Consider the following 27,853-nt stretch of genomic DNA (forward strand, 5'->3'; position numbering starts at 1 on the left):
ATACCAAACGTACATAACCAGTTGTTCCAGATTCTAGCAGTGACTTTGTAATGATCTCGCATTAATCAAAGCCTGCTTTGTTTACAGCAGATGTCCTCAATAGATGGCCCGCAGGCTAAAACCAGCCCGCCAATGCGTTTTATGTGGCCTACCAAACATTACCTGTATAATACATTTTACAGAAAACTAGTCATAATTGCGGAGGAGGATGTCAGTGCCAGAATTGGAAAAACAAGGACCATATTCATTATCTTAAATAAAATCTGGAAAGCAAAAAACATATCACTCAAGACCAGACCTGGGCAATTATTTTGACTCGGGGGGTCAAATTTTGAGAAAAAATGTGTCTAGGGGCCATACTTGCCAACCTTGTGACCTCCGATTTTGGGAGGTGGGGGGTGGGGTGGGGCGTGGTCGGGGGTGGGGAGGAGGCGTGGTTTGGGCGGGGGGCGTGGTTAAGAGGGGACAAGTATAATTCACCAACTCGAGTATTTCATATATATTTCATATATATATAAATATATATACGTATGAAATACTTGACTTTCAATGAATTCTAGCTATATATATTTATTTTATTATATATATAAGTAAAACAAATAGTTAAATTTCAGATGGCACCTATCAAATACACAGTAATAAAACACAGTTGTTCTACCAACTGTACTGTGCTTGCTGGTTATTAAAAAAAAACAACAACAACACTTACCTTTTGCTATTTGGGTAACTTTTGTTCTGCCATTTGCGTACTGGCGAGAGTCACTTGACGTCAGGTGCACAACACCACGTAAATCGTTGGCCAATCAAAAAGCAACCCCATAACGCTATAGCCAACATTCATCAGGAGATGGCAACAGACCCATAGAATCACTCTATGACAGACAGCGTCGCCATGGCTGTAACTTCCTCGTTCTTCTGCGTCGTCTCATTGTATGTGCAGTTTTTTATAAAAAATCCGTAGATGTTGTAACGTGATTGGGCAGGCAAGCTGTTTATATAACAGGAAAGCGGACGTGAAAACAGGCTGTCTGCATGGAGCTGGATGGGGCGTGAATTTCGGGAGATTTCCGGGAGAACATTTCTTCCGGGAGAACATTTCTTCCGGGAGGTTTGCGAGGGAGTCGCTGAATTTCGGGAGTCTCCAGGAAAATCCGGGAGGGTTGGCAAGTATAACGCAGAGGCGTCACTAGACCTCTCTCTCTCTCAACCGAAGTCTCGATCCACACGTGAATAAATTACCATATTAATTAGCTATGTGCTCATTGTTTCGTGGAGTGAATACAGTAGCAATCAATTACCATACTAAGTAGTATGTGCGCTGTTGTCTATGTTATGTAGACTTAAAACTCTGAAGCGTTGTTTTTTATTGGTGAATTTTTTACTGGGGCACTGCAGATCAACAGTGGGGCACGTGCCCCAGTGAAATCTGTCTGGCGACGCCCCTGGTATGACGGTGTATCTATTTTTGGGAAAACTAATATAAAACCTCACAATAAAGTCTGATTGAATAATAAAAATGTTATAACAGACCGCCTTAAAAACGGAATGGAATTTTAAATTTTTCAATGAACGATAAAACCCTGAAGATCTGCAACATATGAACGACACACCCCCTCTCCATCGACATATTTTACAATCAAGCCAAATGCAACAAACAGCAAAATATGGACACGAAGGGCAAAAAAACATCCACTATCTGATACATCTGATAAATCACTAAACTTTAGAACTTTCTTGTAAAAATATCCTTCTGCATTTGTCCCTGAGACCCACATTTCAGGCTCTGGAAACGCTCCTTACCCACACTGCTTGGTGCCTCGTCTGAGCTGCTGTGACGTAGATTACCATAGTCACTAGTAGAGTTGTACGGTATACGGGTATTAGTATAGTATCGCTATACTAATGAATCATATTCGGTACCATACCGCCTCTGAAAAGTACCGGTCTGCCACACCCTAAGACGTTTTGTTAAAAAACAGCCAATAATGCAATTTTTCCCGGTCCCCTTTATTTAGAAAAGTACCGAAAAGTATCGAAATAATGTTGGCATCGGGACAACACTAGTCACTAAAATATCATGCAAAAGTGCAGATTCCAGTTTGCGGTCATTAGAAAACATCACTGCACATCAAAATGGCAGCTACAGTTTCCATCTTAAAGATCAAAAACAATTATTTGAGAATGTCCGGCGTGCCAGATTTAAAAGCTTAACGGGCCGCATGTGGCCCCGGGCCTTAATTTACCCAGGTCTGCTCAAGACCAAACTGCAAATCTTCAATTCAAACGTCAAATCCACTTTACTCTACAGTTCACAAACCTGTAAGATCACCGCCAACATCCATTTCCTAGCGCTTATCCCTATCGGGGTCACGGGGGTGCTGGAGCCTATCTCAGCTACAATCGGGCGGAAGGAGGTGTACACCCTGGACAAGTCACCACCTCATCGCAGGGCCGCAATGTATTGAAATACACCAAATATTGAAAATAATATTCATACTTGTATAATTATTTTATTTTCGATATATTGTGTTGATGGACTTCAGCTCCCTATGAAACGCTCCTTTCCAATATTGGACGAAAAGTTAATTGCTGGCAATTAAAAAAAAGAGCAATGGCCGATAAAAATATTTGAAGACTCAAGGCATTATTTAAAGTGGGGTAAGGCTGTGTAATGATGATGTTATTGAGACTTAGCCACAACCCTGACCTGGATAAGCCCCCCAAAATGGATGGATGTTCATATTTTTGCATAGCTGATACTTTACTGTACAAACCCCGTTTCCATATGAGTTGGGAAGTTGTGTTAGATGTAAATATAAACAGAATACAATGATTTGCAAATCATTTCCAACCCATATTCAGTTGAATATGTTACAAAGACAACATATTTGATGTTCAAACTGATAAACATTTTTTTTTTTTTTGCAAATAATCATTAACTTTAGAATTTGATGCCAGCAACACGTGACAAAGAAGTTGGGAAAGGTGGACATAAATACTAATAAAGTTGAGGAATGCTCATCAAACACTTATTTGGAACATCCCACAGGTGTGCAGGCTAATTGGGAACAGGTGGGTGCCATGATTGGGTATAAAAGCAGCTTCCATGAAATGCTAAGTCATTCACAAACAAGGATGGGGCGAGGGTCACCAATTTGTAAGCAAATTGTCCAACAGTTTTAGAACAACATTTCTCAACGAACTATTGCAAAGAATTTAGGGATTTTGCCATCTATGGTCCGTAAAATCATCAAAAGGTTCCGAGAATTTGGAGAAATCACTGCACGTAAGCGATAATATTACGGACCTTTAATCCCTCAGGTGGTACTGCATCAAAAACCGACATCAGTTTGTAAAGGATATCACCACATGGGTTCAGGAAAACTTCATAAAACCACTGCCAGCAACTACAGTTGGTAGCTCGGTTGGTAGAGTGGCCGTGCCAGCAACTTGAGGGTTGCAGGTTCGATTCCCGCTTCCGCCATCCTAGTTACTGCCGTTGTGTCCTTGGGCAAGACACTTTACCCACCTGCTCCAGTGCCACCCAAACTGGTTTAAATGTAACTTACATATTGGGTTTCACTATGACTAACCCAAATTTTCACTTGAATTTAATGTGAATTTGCACTGCAAAAATTTAAGCAATAATAAGAGTGAGATTTTGTATTTTTTTATTTCCTGGTATCCTAACCATCAAGCAGAGGTATACTATTACATTGGCTGCATGTTCATTATAAAAAAGATGCACATATAGGTTTTATGTGTAACAAACATTAGGTGTTCAGGCTGGTCACCATGGCAAAGATCATTCTCGTATTAATTTAAAAAAGTCAGCATAACATGATTTAAAGTTGTTAAGTTGAACCATGTTGTTGGTGTGAGTTGAATTTAAATGTCCCAATGCAACACCGAGCAAGTATACGCCTGCCTGATTGCAAACAAAAGACAAGACACGTGCTTTTCAGTACACTTTACTTGCTTTGTAACATAAATCCTCATCTGAAGACCTTCTTGCAATGCTTTTCAGTGGAACCTGAGATCAAAAAACTCCATTTAGGAGTATGTATGTTGTATATTTCTGTTTAATATGTGTACGTTTTTCATCCTCCGAGCAAGAAAAAAAAAAAACCTCCTCCCCCCACCAGCATTTCTAAAAGACAAATAAAAATCAATAAAAAGCAAAACAACAGTGTTGAGGTTCAGGCTTTGTCTCTACAGGAATGAGATGAGGTGGGGAAAAAGGCGTCCATCACCCTCTGCTGGACAAAGCAGATAATAGTTGGCACCACTTAAAACCAACAGATTGGAGGGAAAGATCACCAACACACATTGGGCATCAGGTAGGCAAAAAGAGGGAAGATTACACGTGGAGAGAAAAAAAAAATCAAAACATGTTCTAAATAAGACTACAAATGAGAATATGCTTTATATGTGTTTGTGCAACAGTGATTAAAAGGCACAGTAACACAGTGTGTCATTTTTTACTGGTTTGAAACAAAACACCAGAAGTCAAGTGTCTGGTGAAACAGCTTTCAGTCTGTGCCCCCCACAGTTTCTACCCATATACCACTCTTATTGCGCTGAGGACTGCATCATGTATGATTGGGAGCCCCTGCCAAAAGTAATAATCCTCCAACAAACATATATTGCCATTAGTCCATGCTACCATCATAGTTCACTTACTGCTCGCGTTTTATGCACTTAAAACCATCATAATGGTGCACATTTTATTAAGCAGATATTGTCAAAGCCGATGAAAATTCAAAATGGCTTTGTGCAGTTCATAAACTCCTAAATTCCCCTAACTCTTTGCTACCAATACTGAGGTCAAATTTTTGCTAAATTGTATCACACCAAGCCAAAACATTCAATAATGTTTAACATCAGACATTTCTGACTGAAACAGAAAAACAAATGCGGATCCTTGCTATTCAAATGTAATAATAGTTTCAAATATAAATCTTTATACTTTCCATTTACATTGGTAACAAACCATGAAGTCTGATTGTGGAAATTAATATTGATACAGCAAAGTTGTGCCACTAAGTTACTGGCTAAATGATATTGATGACTAAAAATCTACATAGTATTTAGTAAATAATACCACACCCACTAAAACTTTAAAAGAGATACATATTTTTTTTACGAAATATGAATAAAGATATTATGTGACCTATACCTGTTCTTGGTTTTGTAAAGTATAGTTTATGGGTCGATCTGAATGAAGCCCTTTGGTTAAAAAGTCCAACACATTGTATGTTAAGCACAATGGTAGTCAATATCTAGGAAACTGCTTTTATGGTTGGAGTTATTTCACCTTCATCTGACATTTCAGTATGGGTTTCCATGAAAATGTGCAGATTTATTTTCATTCCTTTTGGGAGGAAGATTACATGAGCACAGGCAGTCGCGTCTCCCGATGCAGATTGCGTATCACAACTCAAATCCATAAGGAGATCATAAAAAGACAAATAATCCAAATAGCCCAAATCTTCCACAATTATACCATAATATTCCTTACCCATCCCAGCTTCTCTGAACTTTTTAAAGGACCTATTATCTTAAAAACTGCACATGAAACTCAAATTATTCCCCCTTCAGTGCTGAAAGAACAGCAAATTGTGAGGAGGGTGAAAAAAAGCAGGCGAGCTGGGGACAAACAAGGGAGGGGAGGACTATTGGCTCGGCGTGTTTAGGTCCTTCCTGCAAATAGTAGGCGTTGATTGGGGGAGTAAGGTGAGAGGGGGCAGGGGTTAGGTCAGGTTATGGCGATAGACAATAAAGGGCAGGGCTGTGTCTTTGCAGTGACCCCTGCGATCGTCGACCTCAATGAACGATGAGGGCCCCTGCGGCGTAACTCACGGAGCTGTCCTGCCAGTTCCTGCACTCACTTGACTGAGCGTAGTTCAGAAAAGTGAAGTTCATGTCTAAACCGTTCTTCCTCAGCTCAGTTACAGCCTGCAAAACATTGAAAGCACAGATGGAGCATTTATACTGTATATGCAAACAATATGGTAGGGAGTTGACTTCAGTTTCATTTCTTGGATGACGCTTGACATTAGCATTGTTGCATGTCACCATCTGAAAAAGCATTATTTTAAAGAACACACACGCAGGCACGCACACACAAATATATATATATATATATATATATATATGTATATATATATATATATATATATATATCGGCGGCGATGACCAAGAAGAACACGGAGTTGGAATATAATTACAACACTTTATGTACATATTTATATACAGATTTGAACAATTAGTTATTCACTGAAATATATTTATTAATTGTGGTTCTTAGCCCACTCCAAAAATGTTTAACTTTAGACTGCCATCAGTTTTACTCCCTACACTTAACCATGTGTTTCCTACTGCCTGCAGACTTTGCACCCTTTGTTTTTTCTACACGCGTGACTTCTCAAATCTACTTGCCCCAATATTTTTACTTGTCCTGCCTAGGTTTTTTTCTGGCTGTGTAGTGCTCATGGCTTATATCTTACTAAAATCCTTCCCGTTGAGTATTTACAACACTACACAGTATTTATTATTATTATTATTATTATTATTATTATTATCTATAATTACATTTAAATGGCATTGCATACATGTAAAATTAAATGCTATTTCACATCATTTGACCAGTAGCAGTTACCGGACATGCAAACTTCACACAGAAAAGATCCCGAACCCGGGATTGAACCCAGGACTAGTCAGGACCTTTGTATTGTGAGGCAAGCACACTAACCCCTCTACCACCGTGCTGCCCCTTGATTACACTTTATAGAGTCAAACTTTTTTTTTTTTTCCGAGTCAAAAGCCGAAAAATCTATGAATGTGTTGGAAACCCTATATATATATATATATATATATATATATATATATATATATATATATATATATATATATATATATATATATAAATAAATAAAACAAATACTTGAATTTCAGTGTACACATATACACACACAACACTCATCTACTCATTGTTGAGTTAGGGGTTGAAATGCCCATCCTTGTTCTATTCTCTGTCACTATTTTTCTAACCATATGCATATACAGTAGATGGCAGTATTGTCCTGTTTAAGAGAGTCACAACATTGCTGTTTACGGCAGACGAACTGCTTTACGGTAGACGAAAATGTGACTGCTGTTGTTGTGTGCTGTTACCGCGCTGGGAGGACGTTAATGAAATTGCCTAACAATAAACCCACATAAGAAACCAAGAACAAAAAGAATAATAATAAAAAGCAACAATAAAAAAAATATACAACAGTAAAAATTAGAAGATAAGAGAAACTAGACAGTTGTGACCATGTTATGAAAATGTATTGCACTGTTTTTTGTCGCAGTTTATTTCAGTATTGTTATTGTTTTGCATCCCCTGTCATCCTAGTAACCCCCCTCCACCCCAGAGAGGAGTTGTACAGTCTGATGGCGTGTGGGACAAAGCCTACCTACAACTACAAAATTGTCAAAAATGCTCAAATGCAAACATTAGCATGGTAACAAGATAGCATCAGTTAAAGTAAAGTAAAGTACCACTGATAGTCACTCACACAGTAGGTGTGGTGAAATTACTTTCTGCATTTGACCCATCCCCTTGTTCCACCCCCTGGGAGATGAGGGGAGTAGTGAGCAGCGGAAGTGGCCGCGCTCGGGAATAATTTTGGTGATTTAATCCCCAATTTCAACCCTTGATGCTGAGGATGCTGAGTGCCAAGCAAGGAGGTGACGGGTCCCTTTTTTATAGTCTTTGGTATGACTCGGCCACGGTTTAAACTCCCGACCTACCGATCTCAGGGCGGACACTCTAACCGACAAAATACAGTATTGTCATCCGGTCTATAAGCTGCTACTTTTCCCCTACACTTTTGATATCCACCACCACTAACAGAAGGAAAACAAAGACAGGACTCACCACTGTCTTTTGTTTAATTTTTGAATGAAAACAAGCGCCTGTGTAAATATTTCATGTTTCAATGTGTATACCTGCGGCTTATAGACGTGTGCAGCCAATATATGTAAAAAAATAATTGTTTGTCCAGAAATTAAGGCGGTGTGGCCTTTAGCCTGCAAAATTGCGGGGTGAATTTTAGTTGTATACAAAAAAAATTGGCAAAAATGCTAGCATGCTAACAATTACGACTAACAACCAAGCTTTTACAACAGACATGCAACTATTATAAACATAGTTAAAAAAATACCTCCTTGATTGTGTCAATCAAAAACTGAGCATTTTTGTGCAAAATGTTTAACTGTATGATGCTGTCAAACATATATTGGACATTTGTTGCCATTATCTTGCTCTTGGAGAGTATAAAATCAAATATTCCATCTACCTTAGAGGACATGCAGATTGCAACAGCAGCGACCTTGTAACTGGAAGAATAAATTGTAGTACTCACATTTAGTAGCACTCCAATGGGGTGACGGCCACAGATGGTGTTACGGTACTTTTTCAAGTAGTTGGTGAAAGACATGGGATCCAACTGCTCTATAATGCCCATTCCCTTTACAAAGAGAGATGTGGGGGAAAAAAATCAATAAAACTCTGCTTTTTGCCCAAGACACTCATAAATCCAAAAGTAGACGTGATAAATACTGTTAATTGTTTGAAACCTGAATAACTTTAAAATGCACTCCAGATTTTTACCATTTTATCAAGATGCTCAATAGACCTATAGATCTCCCCTTGTGCTTCATCGTAGAACGTGTAACGGAACCGCTGACCTTCAAAGAAAGAATAAAGTCGATGAAAGAATGTCTGAGCATATATTTTTCACTGTTTCTTTCCATCGCAACTGACCCCAGTGGCAGAAGTCCGATGAGATGATGAAAAGGTTGGAAGGGTCAGCCAGGTATTTGCTAAGCAGTTTCCCATACTCTTGTTCTTTGGACTCGCTCAGAGCGCCCACAAGCACGGGAACGATACTGAACTCATCTTTGCGGCTGCCAAGAATTGAATTAGTCAGTGAACAAACTGATGTAAGTGTTCAGTAAGAGGATCACCCAAGGAAAAGCAGCATCACACATGAAGGGGAACTGCACTTTTTTGGGATTTTTGCCTACAATTGACAATCTTTATGAGAAACAAGGATTGTTCTTGTTTTTTAATGCATTATAACCCATAAATATAAATAAAAGTCAAGAAGTCATTGCATCCTTTTCAACCATAAAGCCTAATAAATAAGCATCCAAAAAACGCCAATAACACTCCAACTACATTCCTTGACCTGAATATTAACCAAGTATTTGCGATATTATACAAACCCCGTTTCCATATGAGTTGGGAAATTGTGTTAGATGTAAACATAAACGGAATACAATGATTTGCAAATCCTTTTCAACCTATATTTAGTTGAATGCACTACAAAGACAAGATATTTGTTGTTGAAACTCATAAACTTTATTTTTTTTTGCAAATAATAATTAACTTAGAATTTCATGGCTGCAACACGTGCCAAAGTAGTTGGGAAAGGGAATGTTCACCACTGTGTTACATCACATTTTCTTTTAACAACACTCAAACGTTTGGGAACTGAGGAAAATAATTGTTGAAGCTTTGAAAGTGGAATTTTTCCCATTCTTGTTTTATGTAGAGCTTTAGTCGTTCAACAGTCCGGGATCTCCGCTGTCGTATTTTACGCTTCATAATGCGCCACACATTTTTGATGGGAGACAGGTCTGGACAGCAGGCGGGCCAGGAAAGTACCCACTCCTTTTCTACGAAACCACGCTGTTGTAACACGTGGCTTGGCATTGTTTTGCTGAAATAAGCAGGGGCGTCCATGATAACGTTGCTTGGATGACAACACATGTTGCTCCAAAACCTGTATGGACCTTTCAGCATTAATGGTGCCTTCACAAATGTGTAAGTTACCCATGCCTTGGGCACTAATACACCCCCATACCATCACAGATGCTGGCTTTTGAAATTCGCACCAATAACAATCCGGATCGTTATTTTCTTCTTTATTCCGGAGGACACCACGTCCACAGTTTCCAAATATAATTTGAAATGTGGACTTGTCAGACCGCAGAACACTTTTCCACTTTGCATCAGTCAATCTTAGATGAGCTTGGTCCCAGCGAAGCCAGCGGCGTTCCTTGTTGTTGTTGATAAATGGGTTTTCCTTTGCATAGCAGAGTTTTAACTTGCACTTACAGATGTAGCAACCAACTGTTGTTACTGACAGTGGTTTTATGAAGTGTTCCTGAGCCCATGTGGTGATATCCTTTACACACTGATGTCTGCTTTTGATACAGTACCACTGCATTAAACGGTCCGTAATATCATCGCTTACGTGCAGTGATTTCTCCAGATTCTCTGAACCTTTTGATGATTTTACGGACCGTAGATGGTAAAATCCCTAAATTCTTTGCAATAGCTCATTGAGAAATGTTGTTCTAAAACTATTTGACTATTTGCTTACAAATTGGTAACCCTCGCCCCATCCGTTTGTGAATTACTTAGCATTTCATGGAAGCTGCTTTTATACCCAAACATGGCACCCACCTGTTCCCAATTAGCCTGCACACCTCTGGGATGTTCCAAATAAGTGTTTGATGAGAATTTCTCAACTTTATCAGTATTTATTTCCACCTTTCCCAACTTTTTTGTCACGTGTTGCTGGCATCAAATTCTAAAGTTAATGATTATTTGCAAAAAAAAAAATGTTTATCAGTTTGAACATCAAATATGTTGTCTTAGTAGCATATTCAACTGAATATGGGTTGAAAATGATTTGCAAATCATTGTATTCCGTGTATATTTACATCTAACACAATTTCACAACTTATATGGAAACAGGGTTTGTACTATGAGCACTTTTGTTAAAGGGTAACTGCACTTTTTTGGGGGAATTTTGCTTATCGTTCACAATCATGTAAAACATGACTGATTGTTTTTTTTCTTAATGCATTCTAAATATGAAATAAACGTAAATAAAAGTCAACTTAAAGCGGAGCCAATGGGAAGTCCTCTATTCTGGCCATAAAATCGAATAATCAACCACCCACATGATTTAATTATTAAAGTATTACTGATATTGTTATTATAAGCGTTAACGCAGACAAACTAATTGTAGCGGCGCCATGTCCGTATTTTTACATCATTGAGTGGTCTGCTGTTTCCTCGCTTCCCTACCCTTTGGAAGTTAATTGTAAATCATAAATCATGCATCTCACCTGGAAACTAAATGGTTGAGGATATAATCCGACAAGTTGGTACATTATTGCAGCCATTTAAGACTCGGAACTGGCGAGAACGACACGAAAAAACGCTTTGTCCCCTGCCTGCCCGAAAGTACACTTGGTCCCCCTAACCCCGCACCCCCTGGTTTGTTTGCGTGACTTATGAGTCATTCTTCATTCACCAGAATGGGAATATATGAACATCCCAGCATTCGGCATCCTAATGACAGCAGACTTTACAAAGTAATGTTATGTGTTTCTTGGCTCTAATGAAGTCTGCAGTGAGTAATAATCAGTGATGAAGAAAAAAATAACTAAATAGACGTTGTGATGAGTTTTTTAAATGAATGCGCCGCACATTTCCTAAAACTATGAAAATACGTAAATATTCAGGGTAAATATAAATCGTCCTGTAACTACATTACATATATACTTATGCCATGTATATACAACCCTAATGAAGGTATTTTGATGTTTTTTAAGAGCTTTATAGGCAGAAATTAGTGGCTACCATAGGCTACATTGTAAGCAGGCTTTCATTTATGTTTATTTACGAGTGAGAATACATTAAAAAATACATCCTTTTTTTTCATTTTACATTTATTTCAGGCAATGACATAAAAAAAGGTACAAAGTTGACAACACATAATATAAATTAATGTAGTGCAAAAGGTAAAGTACAGTATGTAATGCATGATTATCCAGTTTTGCCTTGAAAGGGAGTGGGAAGAAGATCATTTATTTAATCCCACCCCCAATGTCTTTCATAATGATTGTAAACGATAGGCAAAGAAAGTGCAGTTTCCCTTTATGAACCTACAGTCAGCAGAACAAGCATTTCATACACTGCTTAATATGCAAGTGTTACCACTAACAAAGCATTTAGAATTATGTAATCTTTAATCAGAGATATTTTCAACGGGGAGAGACTGAACCTAAAACACTTAATATTTCAGTATAGAAACTTTAATTTGCAATTAGAGATTAGACGTTTTCTGTAGTACTTGACCAGCTTCCTACACACTGCAGCAAGGATTTTTGCCCACTCCTCTATACAGATCTTCTCCGGATCCTTCAGGTTTTGGGACTGTTGCGGGGAAATACGGGCCTTCAGCCCTCTCCAAAGATTTTCAATTGGGTCCTTAGTCGCCCTGGCTGTTTTTCAGTCGTTGTCAAGATGGAAGACCAAGCCACGACCCATTTTCAATGCTCTTATTAAGGGAAGGAGATTCATGGGCAAGATTTTGCAATGCGTGGCCCCATCCACCCTCCCCTTAATATGATGCAATCGTCCTGTCCCCTTTGCAAGAATGATGTTGCCACCTTTGTGCTTGACACCTGGGATGGTGTTCTTGGGATTGTAGTCATTCTTCTTCCTCCAAACACAGTAGGTGTGTTTGGACCAAAAAGCTCTATTTTTGTCTCAGCCAACCACATGACCTTCTCCCATTCCTGCTTTGGATCATACAGATGGCAAACTTCAAACGGGCTTTGACCTGCGCTGGCTTAAACAAGGGGACCTGGCATGCGCTGCAGGATTTGAAACCATGACGGCGTATTGTGTTAATGATCGCTTTCTTTGAGACTGTGGTTCCAGCTCTCTTCAGGTCGTTGACCAGGTCCTGCCGTGTAGTTCCGGGCTGATCCCTCACCGTCCTCATGATCATTGATGCGCCACGAAGTGAGATCTTGCATGGAGCCCCAGAACGAGGGAGATTAACAGCAGTCTTGAACTTCTTCCATTTTCGAATAATTGCACCAACAGTTGTTGCCTTTTCACCAAGATGCTTGCCTCTTGTCCTGTGGCCCATCCCAGGCTTGTGCAGGTTCACAATTCTATCTTATATGTCCATACACAGCTCTCTGGTCTTGGCCATTGTGGAGAGCTTGGAGTCTTTTTGACCAGGTGCAGTTAGTACAGGTAATGAGTGGAAAGCAGAAGGATTTCTTTAAGAAACAGTAAAGGTCTGTAAGGGGCGGAAATTCTTAATGGTTAGTTGGTTTTTAAATACTTATGTCATGCAATAAAATGTAAAATAACAACTTAAAAGTTATACAATGTGATTTTCTGTATTTTTGTTTTAGATTATGTCACTGACCGTTGAAGAGTACCTATAATTAAGATTACAGACTTCTACATGCTTACTAAGTGGGAATTTCAAATTCAGCTGTGTATCAAATACTAATTCTCCTCACTGTATATTTAGCAGTGCATTGATCAGAGGGAGGCAACTTCCTTATGCTGTATGAAAAAAGTTTAAATAAGTCTTCTCATTCATATATTTTTCTAAATTTCTCGTTGTCCGACAGTACTTTCGGTGTATTAGATGGAATTTTTTACCTGACATGTTTCTACTGTCATCTGCAATCTTCTTCATAAGGGTCGGCTGACTAACGTGACTTGTTGCCTATTGGCTGTTCTTATAGGCGTGGCCAACCAGACAGGTCTGTCAAGTCTACCTGGTAGCCCCACCCTTGTAATACAGACAGCAAATATTAGAATTTACGGCACCCCATAATTTTAGACCGTGTAGGTTCCGTTACATATAATTTATCAAAATAAATGATAATGATGAATGGGTTGTAATTGTATAGCGCTTTTCTACCTTCAAGGTACTCAAAGCGCTTTGACACTACTTCCACATTTACCCATTCACACACAGATGGAGGGAGCTGCCATGCAAGTGGCTAACCAGCACCCATCAGGAGCAATGGTGAAGTGTCTTACTCAGGACACAACGGACGTGATGAGGTTGGTACTAGGAGGGGATTGAACCAAGGACCCTCGGGTTGCGCACGGCCCGTCCTCCACAGCGCCACGCCGTCCCGGAAAGCACTTGTTGAAATGTTACATCCCCTCCATGGCCTCACAGAATACCACTGCAAACCAGGTAGTCTTGACAGGTGTGCCTGGTAGGCCACACCCATACCAAGAGCTAATAGGCAACACGTCACAGTGGTCAGGTGACCCTTCTGAAGAACACTTCAGGTAAGAATCCATCTAATATACCGAAAATATTGTCTGACTATGTGAAAATTTTAAAAGTAAAACTGCCTAATGCTGCTGTATTGACATCATCAGCTGTTGAGCTGCTTTCTTACCTCGTAGCTTGTTAATGTTAACTCTGGATTAAAATCATTCCTCTCACCTTAATAGTAAAATAATGTTGACATAAACTAAGAACTTGGTACACTTTGACAGCCAACATCGACGCAAAAATGGCTTAAAAAGATGCGAAAAAATGCTTCGTCCCCCCCGCCCACTTTTTTTCTTGGTGAAGATTATGAGTAATTTTTCATCTAAATGGGAACATATCAGCATTCTACCAGTCGGCATCCAAGTGAGAGCAGACATTGTACAGTAAGAGATGTTTAATTATGTTTGTTGGCTCTTTTGTATGCAGTGAGTAGTAATTAGTGATGTTGTTGAAGGATAAAGCAAACATTGCGTTTGCGAAATTAATTTGCCGCTGCATGCTTAAAATAAAAAAAATATGTAAATATTACATGTTATTATTACTCTGCCTGCTGCTACATTACATATACAGTATACTTAAAGCATGTATAGAAAATGTTTATGGAAGTTTATGGAAGAAAAATTCCAAAAAAGTGCACTTCCCCTTTAAGGTGTGTTAGCTTCAAAAGTCATTAACACACTCTTCTGTATCTTGTGTTTCAGTTTGCGAATGTGTGCTTGGACTCTTGCTAAATTAGTAATCAAGTGTAATACTGCATCAATGTGATTCAGGTTCACAGCACGTAAAAAAAAATGCTAATTAAAACCCTGGTACAATTTAATTAAGCCAAATGGTAACTCTCTGTGGAAGCACACTAGAGTTAATTAGACTTGCATTACCTTTCCATGGCTTTCGCAGTGTAAGGTAAGTGCATTTCGATGCTGTGCTCGTCTTCGTCCGTCTGCATGCTCATCCGCTCAAACAACCCTGTTTTCCAAAGGTCGGCATAAACTGGAAATTAAAAGGTAATTTTGATCAGTGCACATTACAGTGATCGTTACACTAGTGCACAATTCAGAATTGGAAATTTCAATTCAATTAATTGGAAGATTTGAAATTTGAATTGAATTGACTCCACCCCACAGGATGTTTTATTGGAATTGAAGGAAGTGGAAATAACTTAATTGCCATTTAGAGAAATTTCTTACAGCCAAGTAACAGGAAACTGTCACGTTCAACAATGGTGCCATTCTGAATACGAAAAATACTTTACAAACACTACATTGAAAGACCAATTCCCTCCATTTTGAATACAGTGGTACCTCAGAATAAAGGTTATTCATCTCGCACGTTTTTCGGGATACGAGCTCTCTCGCTCGGCTAATTGTTATGCTTTAGATTTGGGTTACAAATGCCAAAGTGAACCGAGTAGAATCCACACATAACATCCGGTCTTACTTGCTAGAAATAGCTTATAAATAGAGATCGACAAACTTTTTTTTTTTTTTCAACTATTGGACTAAAGAAAGTTTCAACCACGGAATTAAAAAAGTGACTTTGAAAGAGCGTTAGCATTCATGAAAATATGGAGAAGCTGCTGATGGTAGTGTGTTTGAGGGAGAAGCAGCGCTAAGAAGATACTGTGGAAGTCTACTCTCCAAGGTAAATGCTGTACTTTATTTTTACATTTCTTCATAAACCACTGCCAAAATAAATACTGTACTTCATTATTACATTTATTCATTAACTACTGAAGTTTGTTGTCTATTATATTGTTTTCAATAAAAAAGTTCTTATTTTAAAGTTTATTTTACTTTTTAAAAGGCATTATATGTTAAAATTGTGCTGTTTTAAATTGGGGGGAGCACATAATAAATTGATTTTTAAATCATTTCAATGGGTAATACGCAATACAAGTTTTTCTAGGTAGGAGCTGTGTCATACAACTAATTAAACTCGAATCCAGAGGTACCACTATACTTGGATAAAATCAAGCATACTGGAAAATTAAGAATGTTTCCACCATTTTTAATAGTTTTAAATAAGGATGGGCGATATGGCCTAAAATTAATACCACAAGATGTATGCAGTCTCTTGCGATAATGATATAGTATTTGGCAAATAAATGACATTAGAACCATTTCCAAATGGGTTACAAAGGCTCGTGATTTAACTGCTGAAGTATATGATAACATACTGTGTAATTTCCGGTTGTACTATTTGTATCTGGTTACTTTCTGTTGTAACTTGGTTACACTTCTGTTAAAAAGTGCTGACCATGTATTCTTCTGTTGATTTAATACTTTACATTAGTTTTGGGTTGTACTACACATATAGGTATCGGCACAATACCAAGAAGTTACATGGGCAGAAAATCTAAACTTTTCAGGGTCATTTAATGATAACATTTTTGATCACAACTGTAATCCGACAAACACAGGATGGTGGTGCACAATATAACTAAACAAAAGCAAAACCTACTATTGGCTCCTACTTTCTGAGTTTGTAAACATTGACAAATTTTGTGATAATAAAAATTATCAATCCCTATGCTGTTACTATACTTGGTATTGTTACGGTCAATATATGTATTGAGCTCCCTACCCGTTTACATTTAAGAGCTCTCGCTTAGTGGTTAACATGCCCTCTGGTATCCTCCTACAGTGGATGGAGGTGAGGATTAGTGATTTAGAAACTGCACGGACGCTACATTGCTTTGAGGATGCATTCGCTTGCGTGTTGCTGTTAAATTTGCAGGACATAAACATGCATTATTATGATATGAAACAGTAGTTGTCTAAATTCATATCATCTACATCGCGCAACCCTAATTTGAAAGTAACAATTTCACTAACTTAGTTTCATACCTACAGAACTGCTAAAATGATAACTGCTAGCATGCTAGCATCGAGCACTGCAGCACTAGGTACAAGAAGACCTAAATGTTTTGAATGAGTTGAGCATTTTGACTTAAGAACAGTTTGAATTGGTTGGAAAATGTGGGAATAATTTCTTCTGGAATACACCAAAATGATCAGTTGGAATTTCATAGATTTTCAATTCTACTTCCTTTAATTCAAATTGGAATTGCAATTTTACTTCCTGTTTGCAACCTCAATTCAAATTCCATTCAAATTCAAGGAATGGAATTGGAATTTGGGAGACATTCAATTCAATTCGGTGGTGCCTAGTTTGAGGCCCAGGTAAGAAACAATGACTACCCTTCTGGTCGATTCGCAAGTCATAGAGAGGTGTTCTATAGACGTCTGCTGGTGACAGGGCACAGCGGGAGAGGGGCACATGGTGAGAGGGTCCCAAGATGAACACCCTACGACTGGAGGGCGATAGACATTGTCTCACTCAAAAGGTTGTGACAGGAAGGCGTAGATATTACACAGTGGAACCTCTAAATCCAAAACTATGTTGTAAATTGTTGACATTTAAGGTGATGCATCAAACTTTCCAGTCAAAAAGTGCTTGAAGACAAAATGTTTTTAATATTAACAGCTGTTAACTCATTCTTGCACAAAATGTAAAATGTTAATTTAAAGGCCTACTGAAACACACTACTACCGACGACGCAGTATGATAGTTTATATACCAATGATGAAATCTTAACATTGCAACACATGCCAATACCGCCTTTTTAGTTTACTAAATTGCAATTTTACATTTCCCGCAAAGTATCCTGTTGAAAACGTCAGTATGATGACGCGTGAGCTTGACGTCTCGGATTGTAGTGGACATTTTTTTCCAGCCCGATCCTAGCTATAAGTAGTTTGCTTCAATGGCATAATTACACAATATTCTGGACATCTGTGTTGCTGAATCATTTGCAATTTGTTCAATTAATAATGGAGACTACAAAGTAGAAAGATGTAGGTGGGAAGCGGTGTATTGCAGCTGCCTTTAGCAACACAAACACAGCCGGTGTTTCCTTGTTTACATTCCCGAAGGTGAAGCTTTACTGTGGAACAGAGCGGTCAAGCGAACATGGTTCCCGACCACATGTCAACCGGCAGATTTCGGTGAGAAAATTGTGGTAAAGGGTCGGCTCTTACCGTAGACATGAGCGGAGCTTGCGTCGTTCACCGTGCAACTGTCAAAGAGGCAGCTGCGGACTGTCTTGCCTCCTCCGACCGGCCGTCCCCGAAGGTGGAATACTTCCACTGTGGAGGGGGGGGGGGCTCAGCCGGCCCGACCGGCTGCCTTCGCTTCGCCTCGTCGAGAAACGTGGCTTCCCTCAGAGACACTGGCGGTCGCCACACCCCTCCGACTTTCAGGTACGACAGTATAATCTCACTACAACACTAGTAACACAATAAGCAGATAAGGGATTTTCCAGAATTATCCTAGTAAATGTGTCTAATAACATCTGAATCGCTCCCACTGCCCTGTCTTTTTTTTCTTTCTAGTCCTTCACTCTCACTATCCTCATCCACAAATCTTTCATCCTCGCTCAAATTAATGGGGAAATCGTCGCTTTCTCGGTCCGAATCGCTCTCGCTGCTGGTGGCCATGATTGTAAACAATGTGAGAACCTCCAACACCCGTGACGTCACGCGCACATTGTCTGCTACTTCCGGTACAGGGAGGGCTTTTTTATTAGCGACCAAAAGTTGTGATCTTTATCGTCGATGTTCTCTACTAAATCCTTTCAGCAAAAATATGGCAATATCGCGAAATGATCAAGTATGACACATAGAATGGACCTGCTATCCCCGTTTAAATAAGAAAATCTCATTTCAGTAGGCCTTTAAAAATGTCCTTAGTTAGTCTTTATGATGGTGGCAAGAGAATGAAGTCAAGAAATGTCCCGAAAAAGTTTATTTTAAACTTTAGAGGTTCCTTTTAGATGAAAACTTTATTATCCCTAAATACAAAAAGGTGACTTACGTAACAGAGGGGTCCACCTGCTTGTAGGCATGTGCGGCACATGCACCACAGTAGGTATACCCTGCATGCCTGCAAACAAAAGAACACACAATAAGCACAAGAGCTGGCTTAAAACACGGTGATGACTGTTCTCTTCTATTTGTCAATGTGTGATTACGGAGCTATGATGGCTCGTGCGGGTTTGATTGTGGACTGTGCTTGTGACAGCCAGCCTTCTAGTTGTGCATTCAGCTGGGACCCTGAAAAGGCAGAAGAAAATCAAAATAATCTGAATAATGACATTGGAAAATAAGGTAAATTCAAATTAGTAGTATTCAAAAACTATTTGCAGTAGAAACTAATTGTAATCCCATTCAAAATGCAGTACTGAGTAAAAATCTTTTTTGTTTTGGCAATATTTCAATAGTCAAATATAGTGAATGGCCACATATTGTCGCGATCAAATGTTTACATACACTTGTAAAGAACATAATGTCATGGCTGTCTTGAGTTTCCAATAAATTCTACAACTCTTTATTTTTTTGTAATAGAGTGGTTGGAGCACATACTTGTTGGTCAAAAAAAACATTCATGAATTTTGGTTGTTTTATGAATTCTTATGGGTCTAATGAAAATATGACCAAATCTGCTGGGTAAAAAGTATACATACAGCGATATTAATATCTGCTTACATGTCCCTTGGCAAGTTTAACGGCAATATGACGCTTTTGGTAGCCATCCACAAGCTTCCGGCAAGCTTCTGCTTGAATTTTTGACCACTCCTCTTGACAAAATTGGTGCAAAACAGCTAAATTTGTTGGTTGTAGGTTCACTGAATGAATTTGCATATCTTTTAAACTTTAATTTTATCTAATAGACATAGATCATACATTTCAAACATTTTTGTTGAAATTTTAAAAACATCTGCTTGAGTTGAAAGCAAGTTAATAAACAAATTGTACATTGTAAAAATGACAATGGATTTTATGGCTAAAAAAAAAAGGCAGCTAAGTCGCCAGATTGTCGCAAAAAACAGGTATAGTGTTTCCTTTTACAGTCATATGCTGTGAAAACCCCAGCACATTTTACTGTAACATTCTTGTGACTGAACTGCCAGGGATCTTTTTAACTTCAAAATATACTATTTATTTATGTATGTAATGTATTTAATACGAGTATGTAAAAACATTAAATGCATAGGCAGAGTCTCGCAATATCACGGGGCACACCTTTGCATTCAATTGTTGGAAGTGGCCCACTGAGAGCAGCCTTACGGCTATGTGGCCCTCAATGAAAACGAGTTATACACCACTGCGCTATGCAGTGGTCCGAGTCTTAGTATCTTGGCGAAAATAATTTCAAATTTGGAAAAATAATTATGTGAACCTGTGACACTGAGGAAGCTTGTGTAAATAAATGATGCCTCAGTAAATGTGTGTTGTATTCAAAGCTAAAGCTGAGCCTTTGAAATATACTGTTTCAAGTTTATTGTAAGCAGGAACAGCAGAGACATTTATAAACCCGTCCCTCCATCCATTTTCTACCGCTTGTCCCTCTCAGTGTTGCGGGGGGCTGGAGCCTATCCCAGCTGTATTCTGGCACATTTAAGTAAATGTGTCAGTTTTAACTCTGGGGCCAATTTTCAACTGGAGTCACTGGGCAAGGTACACCGTGTCTGCTAGCGGACCCGCATTTTTTGGCGTGTCTATATACATTCCTGTATTGTCGGGGTCGTCACAAAATGGTTAAAATCCGTTGTAGATTATCCGACTGACTTCCTCTTGATGCTATACAGCAGGTGTGTTAAACTCGTTTTTTTATTTAGGGACTTCATCACAATTATGCCTGCCCTTAGATATGAATATAAATGTATAATAGCTGTGTTACACAGTTTTCAGATAAGTATTTTTAATTATTATCATTTTTACTTACAGATTGATAGATAACTTGCTTTAAGATGAGATAATATATAAGTGAACAACATTTCCAATTGAATGCAGTACATTTTTCTGTCAAAATTGAAAGAATAGTACGTGTCCTTTATTATTAACAGTCTTTTTTTTGCAAGCAACTTCAATGCGTGGCGGGCCACATAATTTAATGCAGCATAACACATAAGATTATGCAGCAGGCAACATAAAACAATGGTGCGGTCCACTTAAAATGACAAGGCGGTCAACATATAATGATAAACATAAATAATAATAATAACATAATAACATACTGCCCACATAAAAAGATGCAACAGGCCACATAAAATATTGCGACAGAACCACATAAAATGAAGTGGAGGCCACATTTGGCCCACGGGCCTTGGGTTTGAACCCTTTGCTATATGGTGTCAGATTTCTGTAAAAAAGTTCATTAAAAACTAAAATTTTCAAAGGCAGTACAATGTTCACCCTTACAGTATTGTTAGTTGTATTTTGAAACACTGTTTATGATTGTAGCCGTGTAAGTCTGTACTACTACCTCATACTGACAGCTGTTTATAGCCTTTCACATAGTTCCAGTTTGATGTAGAGCAGGGGTGTCCAACTCATTTTAGATCGTGGGTCACATGGGGAAAAATTTACTCTCAAATGGGCTGGATTGGTAAAATCACAGCAAGATAACTTAAAAATAAGGACAACTTCAGATTGTTTTCTTTGTTCAAAAATAGAACAAGCACATTCTGAAACTGTACAAATTATAATGTTGTTGGGTATTGTTTTACAATTACCTGTTGCGGTTAATAGTATATATACTTTATTTGTCGTTATTTATATTTTCCGAATAAATTATGCGATAATGTTCATTAGTCAACACATTGGTGTTAATGTTCAATCTATCAAGATAAAAAAGTACATATCAAAATCAAATTACAGTACGTTATCAGTATTAAATATATGCGGTTTGATCATTTTCTTCAACTGACATGTGGTTTGTTTTGTACATATTTAGCATCATCTACAAAGATACAAAAAAATTGCTATTGCGATATCCAGTGGACACATTTAGAACAGCTGTTTCTTTCATTCCAAGATTACAGGTTATTTTTATACTTAGCAAACTCAACCCGCAGGCCGGATAAAACCTGTTTGTGAGCCTGATCTGGCCCTCGGGCCATACGTTTGACATTACAAAGAACAATAATAGACATATTGTCAATGAAACCTGCTCAATGGCTTCGTGGTTAGAGTGTCCGCCCTGAGAACAGTATGTCGTGAGTTCAAACCCCCGGCCGAGTCATACCAAGGACTATAAAAATGGGACCCATTACCTCCCTGCTTGGCACTCAGCATCAAGGGTTAGAATTGGGGGTTAAATCACCACAATGATTCCTGAGCACGGCCACCGCTGCTGCTCACTGCTCCCCTCACTTCCCAGAGGTGAAACAAGGGGTTGGGTCAAATGCAGGGAGTAATATCACCACACATAGTGTGTGTGTGACTATCAGTGGTATTTTAACACCTCTCTGGCAGTGTCCCTAGTATTGTCGTAAAGGACAACAACAGATAAATATGTGGCCTAGTGGTTAGAGTGTCCGCCCTGAGATCGGTAGGTTGTGAGTTCAAATCCCGGCCGAGTCATACCAAAGACTTTAAAAATGGGACTAATTACCTCCCTGCTTGGCACTCAGCATCAAGGGTTGGAATTGGGGGTTAAATGTTGTCTGTCTATCTGTGTTGACCCTGCGATTAGGTGTCGACTTGTCCAGGGTGTACACCGCCTTCCACCCGATTGTAGCTGAGATAGGCGCCAGCGCCCCCCGCGACCCCAAAAGGGAATAAGCAGTAGAAAATGGATGGATCACCTAAAATTATTCCCAGGTGCGGCACCGCTGCTGCCCACTGCTCCCCTCACCTCCCAGGGGGTGGAACAAGGTGTTGGGTCAAATGCAGAGAGTAATATAACCACAAAGTGTGTGTTTGACTATCAGTGGTACTTTGATGTGAACATTATTTTAATTCAAGTACCGTGCAGGCGCGGCACCGCTGCTGCCCACTGCTCCCCTCACCTCCCAGGGGGTGGAACAAGGTGTTGGGTCAAATGCAGAGAGTAATATAACCACAAAGTGTGTGTTTGACTATCAGTGGTACTTTGATGTGAACATTATTTTAATTCAAGTACCCCCTAATCAGAGTAAAGCATTTTTGGTTGAAAAAAAGAGATAAAGAAGTAAAATACAGCACTATGTCATCAGTTTATGATTTATTAAATTGTATAACAGTGCAAAATATTGCCCATTTGTAGTGGTCTGTCTTGAACTATTTGGAAAAAAAATAACTAAAAACTTGTTGAAAAATAAACTAGTGATTCAATTATAAATATAGATTTCTACACATAGAAGTAATCATCAACTTAATATTTGGGAATTGTAAGAGAGATCCATCTGGATTCGTGAACTTAATTCTAAACTTTTCTTCACAAAAAAATACATCTTTATTTAGGGAACATGTCCCGAAAAAATATAGCTGTCCACACTTTTCACAGTTTATGAACTTACATTCATATTTTGTTGAAGTATTATTCAATAAATACATTTATAAATGATTGTTGAATTGTTTACTATTTTTAGAATATTTAAAAAAAAATCTCACGTACCCCTTGGCATACCTTCAAGTACCCCCAGGGGTACGCGTACCCCCATTTGAGAACCACTGGTCGTAAAGGCCACCAACAGATAAATATGGAGAAGGTTTATTTCTATGTAGTAAAAATGAGGCAGGTTTGAATTCTTGCTGATCTAATGTTCACGTCATAGGAAAAACAACCAGCTATCAATACAGTGCAGACAGAGAGGCTTAAAGGGATAACAGGCTAGCTGTTGAAATGGGGGAAGGGGTGAACACGAATGCTGTTTACCTAGTTCTTTGTCTCTCTGTGTGGAGTATTTGACAAAGCATTTTAAGTGATCCAACGTCCCTTTCACAAACAAGGCCACAACAACAACCGACATATTTAGTGTCGAGATGCTGCCATGATGTTTTTTTTTTTGTTTTGTATCCGTCTAGCCACTTGAATGCTTGCCCAGCAAGTTCTGCAACATTCGCCAATGGTGGTTTTCTTTCAATTTACCCTAAAAACGCTCATATGCCGTAAAGACATTAACGCTGATAAAAAAAAAAAGCTAGACATGGCAAGCGAGTATGCTAACTGGTAGCTCCTTATTCATCTCCTTCAGCTGAATACAGCCCAATAGCGCGCATTATCGAATAGCTTGTAACACATTTGACCAAAAAAAAAAAAAAAAAAGCTTGTGTTTTACTCGGTTGCTGTCACTGGATATCAAACTCGACACACACGCTGACACGGCATGAAAGAAAAGGGGGAAAAAAGAGCTATCACACAGTGAGCTAACACGGCCGGTGCTGTGTTGACAGTTACCCGAAGCGGAGTACCAGCTCCCGGCGTGACTTGCTTCTCTGCACACCACTCGGTTGGACATCTTGGTTCCAAAGCCGCCTATTTTGGTGTAGTTAAATCTTGCCAGGTGGTTTTTAAAAAAGATGGGGTCGTATACCAGTGTCAGCAAGCACGAGTCGGGAAAAAAAAGCTGGTTGTGGCTAACTTGCTGGAAGAGAAGAGACAAAGAGGAGTTGGATTGTAGAGACAGTCCGAGCCGGCCGGGCGACTAGCAGGCTAGCATGCTCACTATTCCGTAAGTCGGAGGGGAGAAACTACCAAGCAGTCCGCTGCTCGAGTACAACACAACTGTGACATTAAGGTAAAGCAATGAAGTGAAAGGTATTCTATCAGGCTGAATGTAATAAAAATGTTAAACGGCTATAGTCGTTCGCTGCGACGACTTTTGATTGGCTGCGTGATTAACCAAAATTAAAGGGATCAAATAGGCGGATTCTTGTCTGTGACGTAGGGATGCCCCCCAAAAAAATCAACCATTACGTCACTGCTGTGCGTCATCAAAGGCATATTTTTGTGCTTCTTATTTTGTTCAGGCGTACTACATAATCGTTTCTCTGTCAAAAAAGTACAAGTGAAGCTCTTCTGGGCAGGTGTGGCAATATGTATTCCTTTTGTCATTAAATATTAAAGGCCTACTGAAACGCAGTCTAATAGTTTATATATCAATGATGAAATATTAACATTGCAACACATGCCAAATACGGCCTTTTTAGTTTACTAAATCATCATTTTAAATTTTCCGTGAGTTTCATCTTGGAAACGTCGTGTAATGATGACGTGTACACAAGACGTCATGGGTTTTTAGGAAGTATAAGCGCTATGCACACACACAGCTAAAAGTCGTCTTCTTTAACAGCATAATTACACAGTATTTTGGACATCTGTGTTGCTGAATCTTTTGCAATTTTTTCAATTAATATTGGAGGAGTCACAGTAAAAAGATGGAGTTGGGAAGCTTTAGCCATTAGCCACACAAACACACAGTGATTCCCTGTTTAAAATTCCTGGAAGTGAAACTTCACAATGGATCAGAGCGCGGTCAAGCGAACATGGATCCTACCGAATGTCAACCAGCAGGTTTCGGTGAGAAATTTGTGGTTAAAAAGTCGCCACTTACCGGATATCAGCTGAGCTTGTGTCGTCCGTACAGCTGTCGTCGACTCCCCTGAGACACTGCGCGTCAACACACCCGTGGACAAACACCTCCGACTATCAGGTACTATTTAACTCCCTAAAACACTAGCAACACAATAGAAAGATAAGGGATTTCCCAGAATTATCCTAGTAAATGTCTCTAAAACATCGGAATCCGTCCCAATGCAATCGCGTTTTTTTTTTTTTTTTTTTTTTCTTTCTCTAGTCCGTCGCTATCAATATCCTCAAACACGAATCTTTCATCCTCGCTCAAATTAATGGGTAAAATTGTCGTTTTCTCGGTCCGCATAGCACTTTTTGTTGGAGGCTCCCATTAAAAACAATATGACGATGTGAGGAGCCCCCACACGTGTGTCGTCATCGTCCGCGACTTACGGTAGAGGCAGGGCATTTCTCTTACCACCTAAAGTTGCAAACTTTATCGTGGATGTTCTCTACTAAATCCATCCAGCAAAAATATGGCAATATCGCGAAATGATCAAGTATGACACATAGAATGGACCTGCTATCCCCGTTTAAATAAGACAATCTCATTTCAGTAGGCCTTTAAGACTCCCAATAGAAATGAAACGCCCCCACCCATAATCTCCAGACCTTCAGTGTGTTTCTATGCACTAAATTAGTCGCATTAGTTTTCACACCCCCAGTTTTCATCAGAAGCAGAATCAGACAGATCAGAATCAGACATACTTTAAAATTTTCAGCACAATCCCATTCAAGATGAGACAAAAAATACAAATACATTAAAATAAAAAAATCGGTCTAAGCATGGGCCCCTGGAGAGGGGGTCGGACTAAGGCCGAGGGAAAAAAACAACTCATAGCACACATCCCTCTTACATGTATGTAAGAGGGAAACATCAAACATCAAAGAAAACAAAGGACATTAAAGACATTATGCTATCTCTTGAGTCCAGGGTTGTCCAAACTTTTTCCACAAAGGACTACATGGTAATATTGTTTTATTTAAAAACAGATCCATCCGTCCATCCATTTCCTACCGCTTGTCCCTTTTGGGGTCGCTGGAGCCTATCTCAGCTGAATTCAGGCGGAAGGCGGGATAAACCCTGGACAAGTTGCCAACTCATCGCAGGACCAACACAGATAGACAGACAACATTCACATTCACACACTACAATTTAGTGTTGCCAATCAACCTATCCCCAGTTGCATGGAAGTGGGAGGAAGCCGGAGTACGGAGGGAACCCACACAGTCACAGGGAGAACATGTAAACTCCACACAGAAAGAGCCTGGGATCGAACCCCAGACTACTCAGGACCTTCGTATTGTGAGGCAGACGCACTAACCCCTCTGCCACTGTGCTGCCCGAAATGAAACACCCCCACCCCCAATCTCCAGACATTCAGTGTGTTTCTATGCACTAAATTAGTTGCATTAGTTTTCACACCCCCAGTTTTCATCAGAATCAGACATACTTTGTTAATCCCCGAGGGGAAATTAAAATTTTCAACACAATCCCATTCAAGATCAGACAAACATTACAAAGAGACAGAACAGGATCGCGGACGGGTCTGCCAATTTCCGGCGCCCCTTACAAAAAAGGTAAGATACAGGTTAACAAGTGGGGGGTGGGGGGAATGGAGAAAAAAATAATAAATAGGTTGATTGGCAACACTAAATTGGCCCTAGTTTGTGAATGTGAGTGTGAATGTTGTCTGTCTATCTGTGTTGGCCCTGCAATGAGGTGGCGACTTGTCCAGGGTGTACCGCGCTTTCCGCCCGATTGTAGCTGAGATAGGCGCCAGCGCCCCCCGCGACCCCGAAAGGGAATAAGCGGAAGGAAATGGACGGATGGATAAATAAAATCGGTCTAAGCATGGGCCCCTGGAGATGGAGTCCAGACTGAGGCCAAGGGGGAAAAAAAAAACTCATAGCCATAGTAGACATCCCCCTTACAACATCAAAGAACACAAAGAACATTAAAGACATTAAGAGCAGAGCTGATGCAACCAGCCACTTCTACATACAGCAATGAATAAAAGTAAAAGAAACATATACACTGTGGTGGCCTCTGCGGTGTTCCACGCCATCGTCTGCTGGGGTGGAGGGAGCATGGCCAACAAAGCAAACAAAAGAGCCGACTCCACTCCAGGCCGCCAACCAACTCTCGGCCAGTGTCCAGTCCACATGGATGAGCGAGGATACGTCCGAGGAGACTGAGGTGTCTTATACCTGCTCATTCAGCCAAGACACTGTGAAGCTTCCCGGCGTTCAGTGCTAGCTCTGCAGCCCTG

General features: G+C 39.5%; 1 protein-coding gene across 2 annotated transcripts; it reads right to left on the reverse strand.

Moving 5' to 3' along the window:
* Positions 1-3,955: 3,955 nt before the first annotated feature.
* Positions 3,956-24,881, reverse strand: memo1 (mediator of cell motility 1). Of its 2 annotated transcripts, none has more exons than XM_061910589.1 (9): positions 24,405-24,881; positions 19,213-19,294; positions 19,056-19,124; positions 17,381-17,493; positions 15,059-15,170; positions 8,816-8,958; positions 8,663-8,739; positions 8,415-8,519; positions 3,956-5,958 (listed from the first exon to the last, which is right to left on the reverse strand). In XM_061910589.1, the coding sequence occupies exons 1-9, from the start codon at positions 24,463-24,465 to the stop codon at positions 5,827-5,829; spliced, it is 894 nt and encodes a 297-aa protein (XP_061766573.1). In that variant the 5' UTR covers positions 24,466-24,881; the 3' UTR covers positions 3,956-5,826. The 2 variants fall into 2 exon arrangements, with proteins under 2 accessions (XP_061766573.1, XP_061766572.1); XM_061910588.1 differs by lacking the exon at positions 24,405-24,881 and adding an exon at positions 23,883-24,378.
* Between the last annotated feature and the right edge of the window lie 2,972 nt (positions 24,882-27,853).

The sequence above is a fragment of the Nerophis ophidion genome, linkage group LG09 (genome assembly GCF_033978795.1).
Source record: "Nerophis ophidion isolate RoL-2023_Sa linkage group LG09, RoL_Noph_v1.0, whole genome shotgun sequence".
In the NCBI taxonomy this organism is placed as follows: domain Eukaryota; kingdom Metazoa; phylum Chordata; class Actinopteri; order Syngnathiformes; family Syngnathidae; genus Nerophis; species Nerophis ophidion.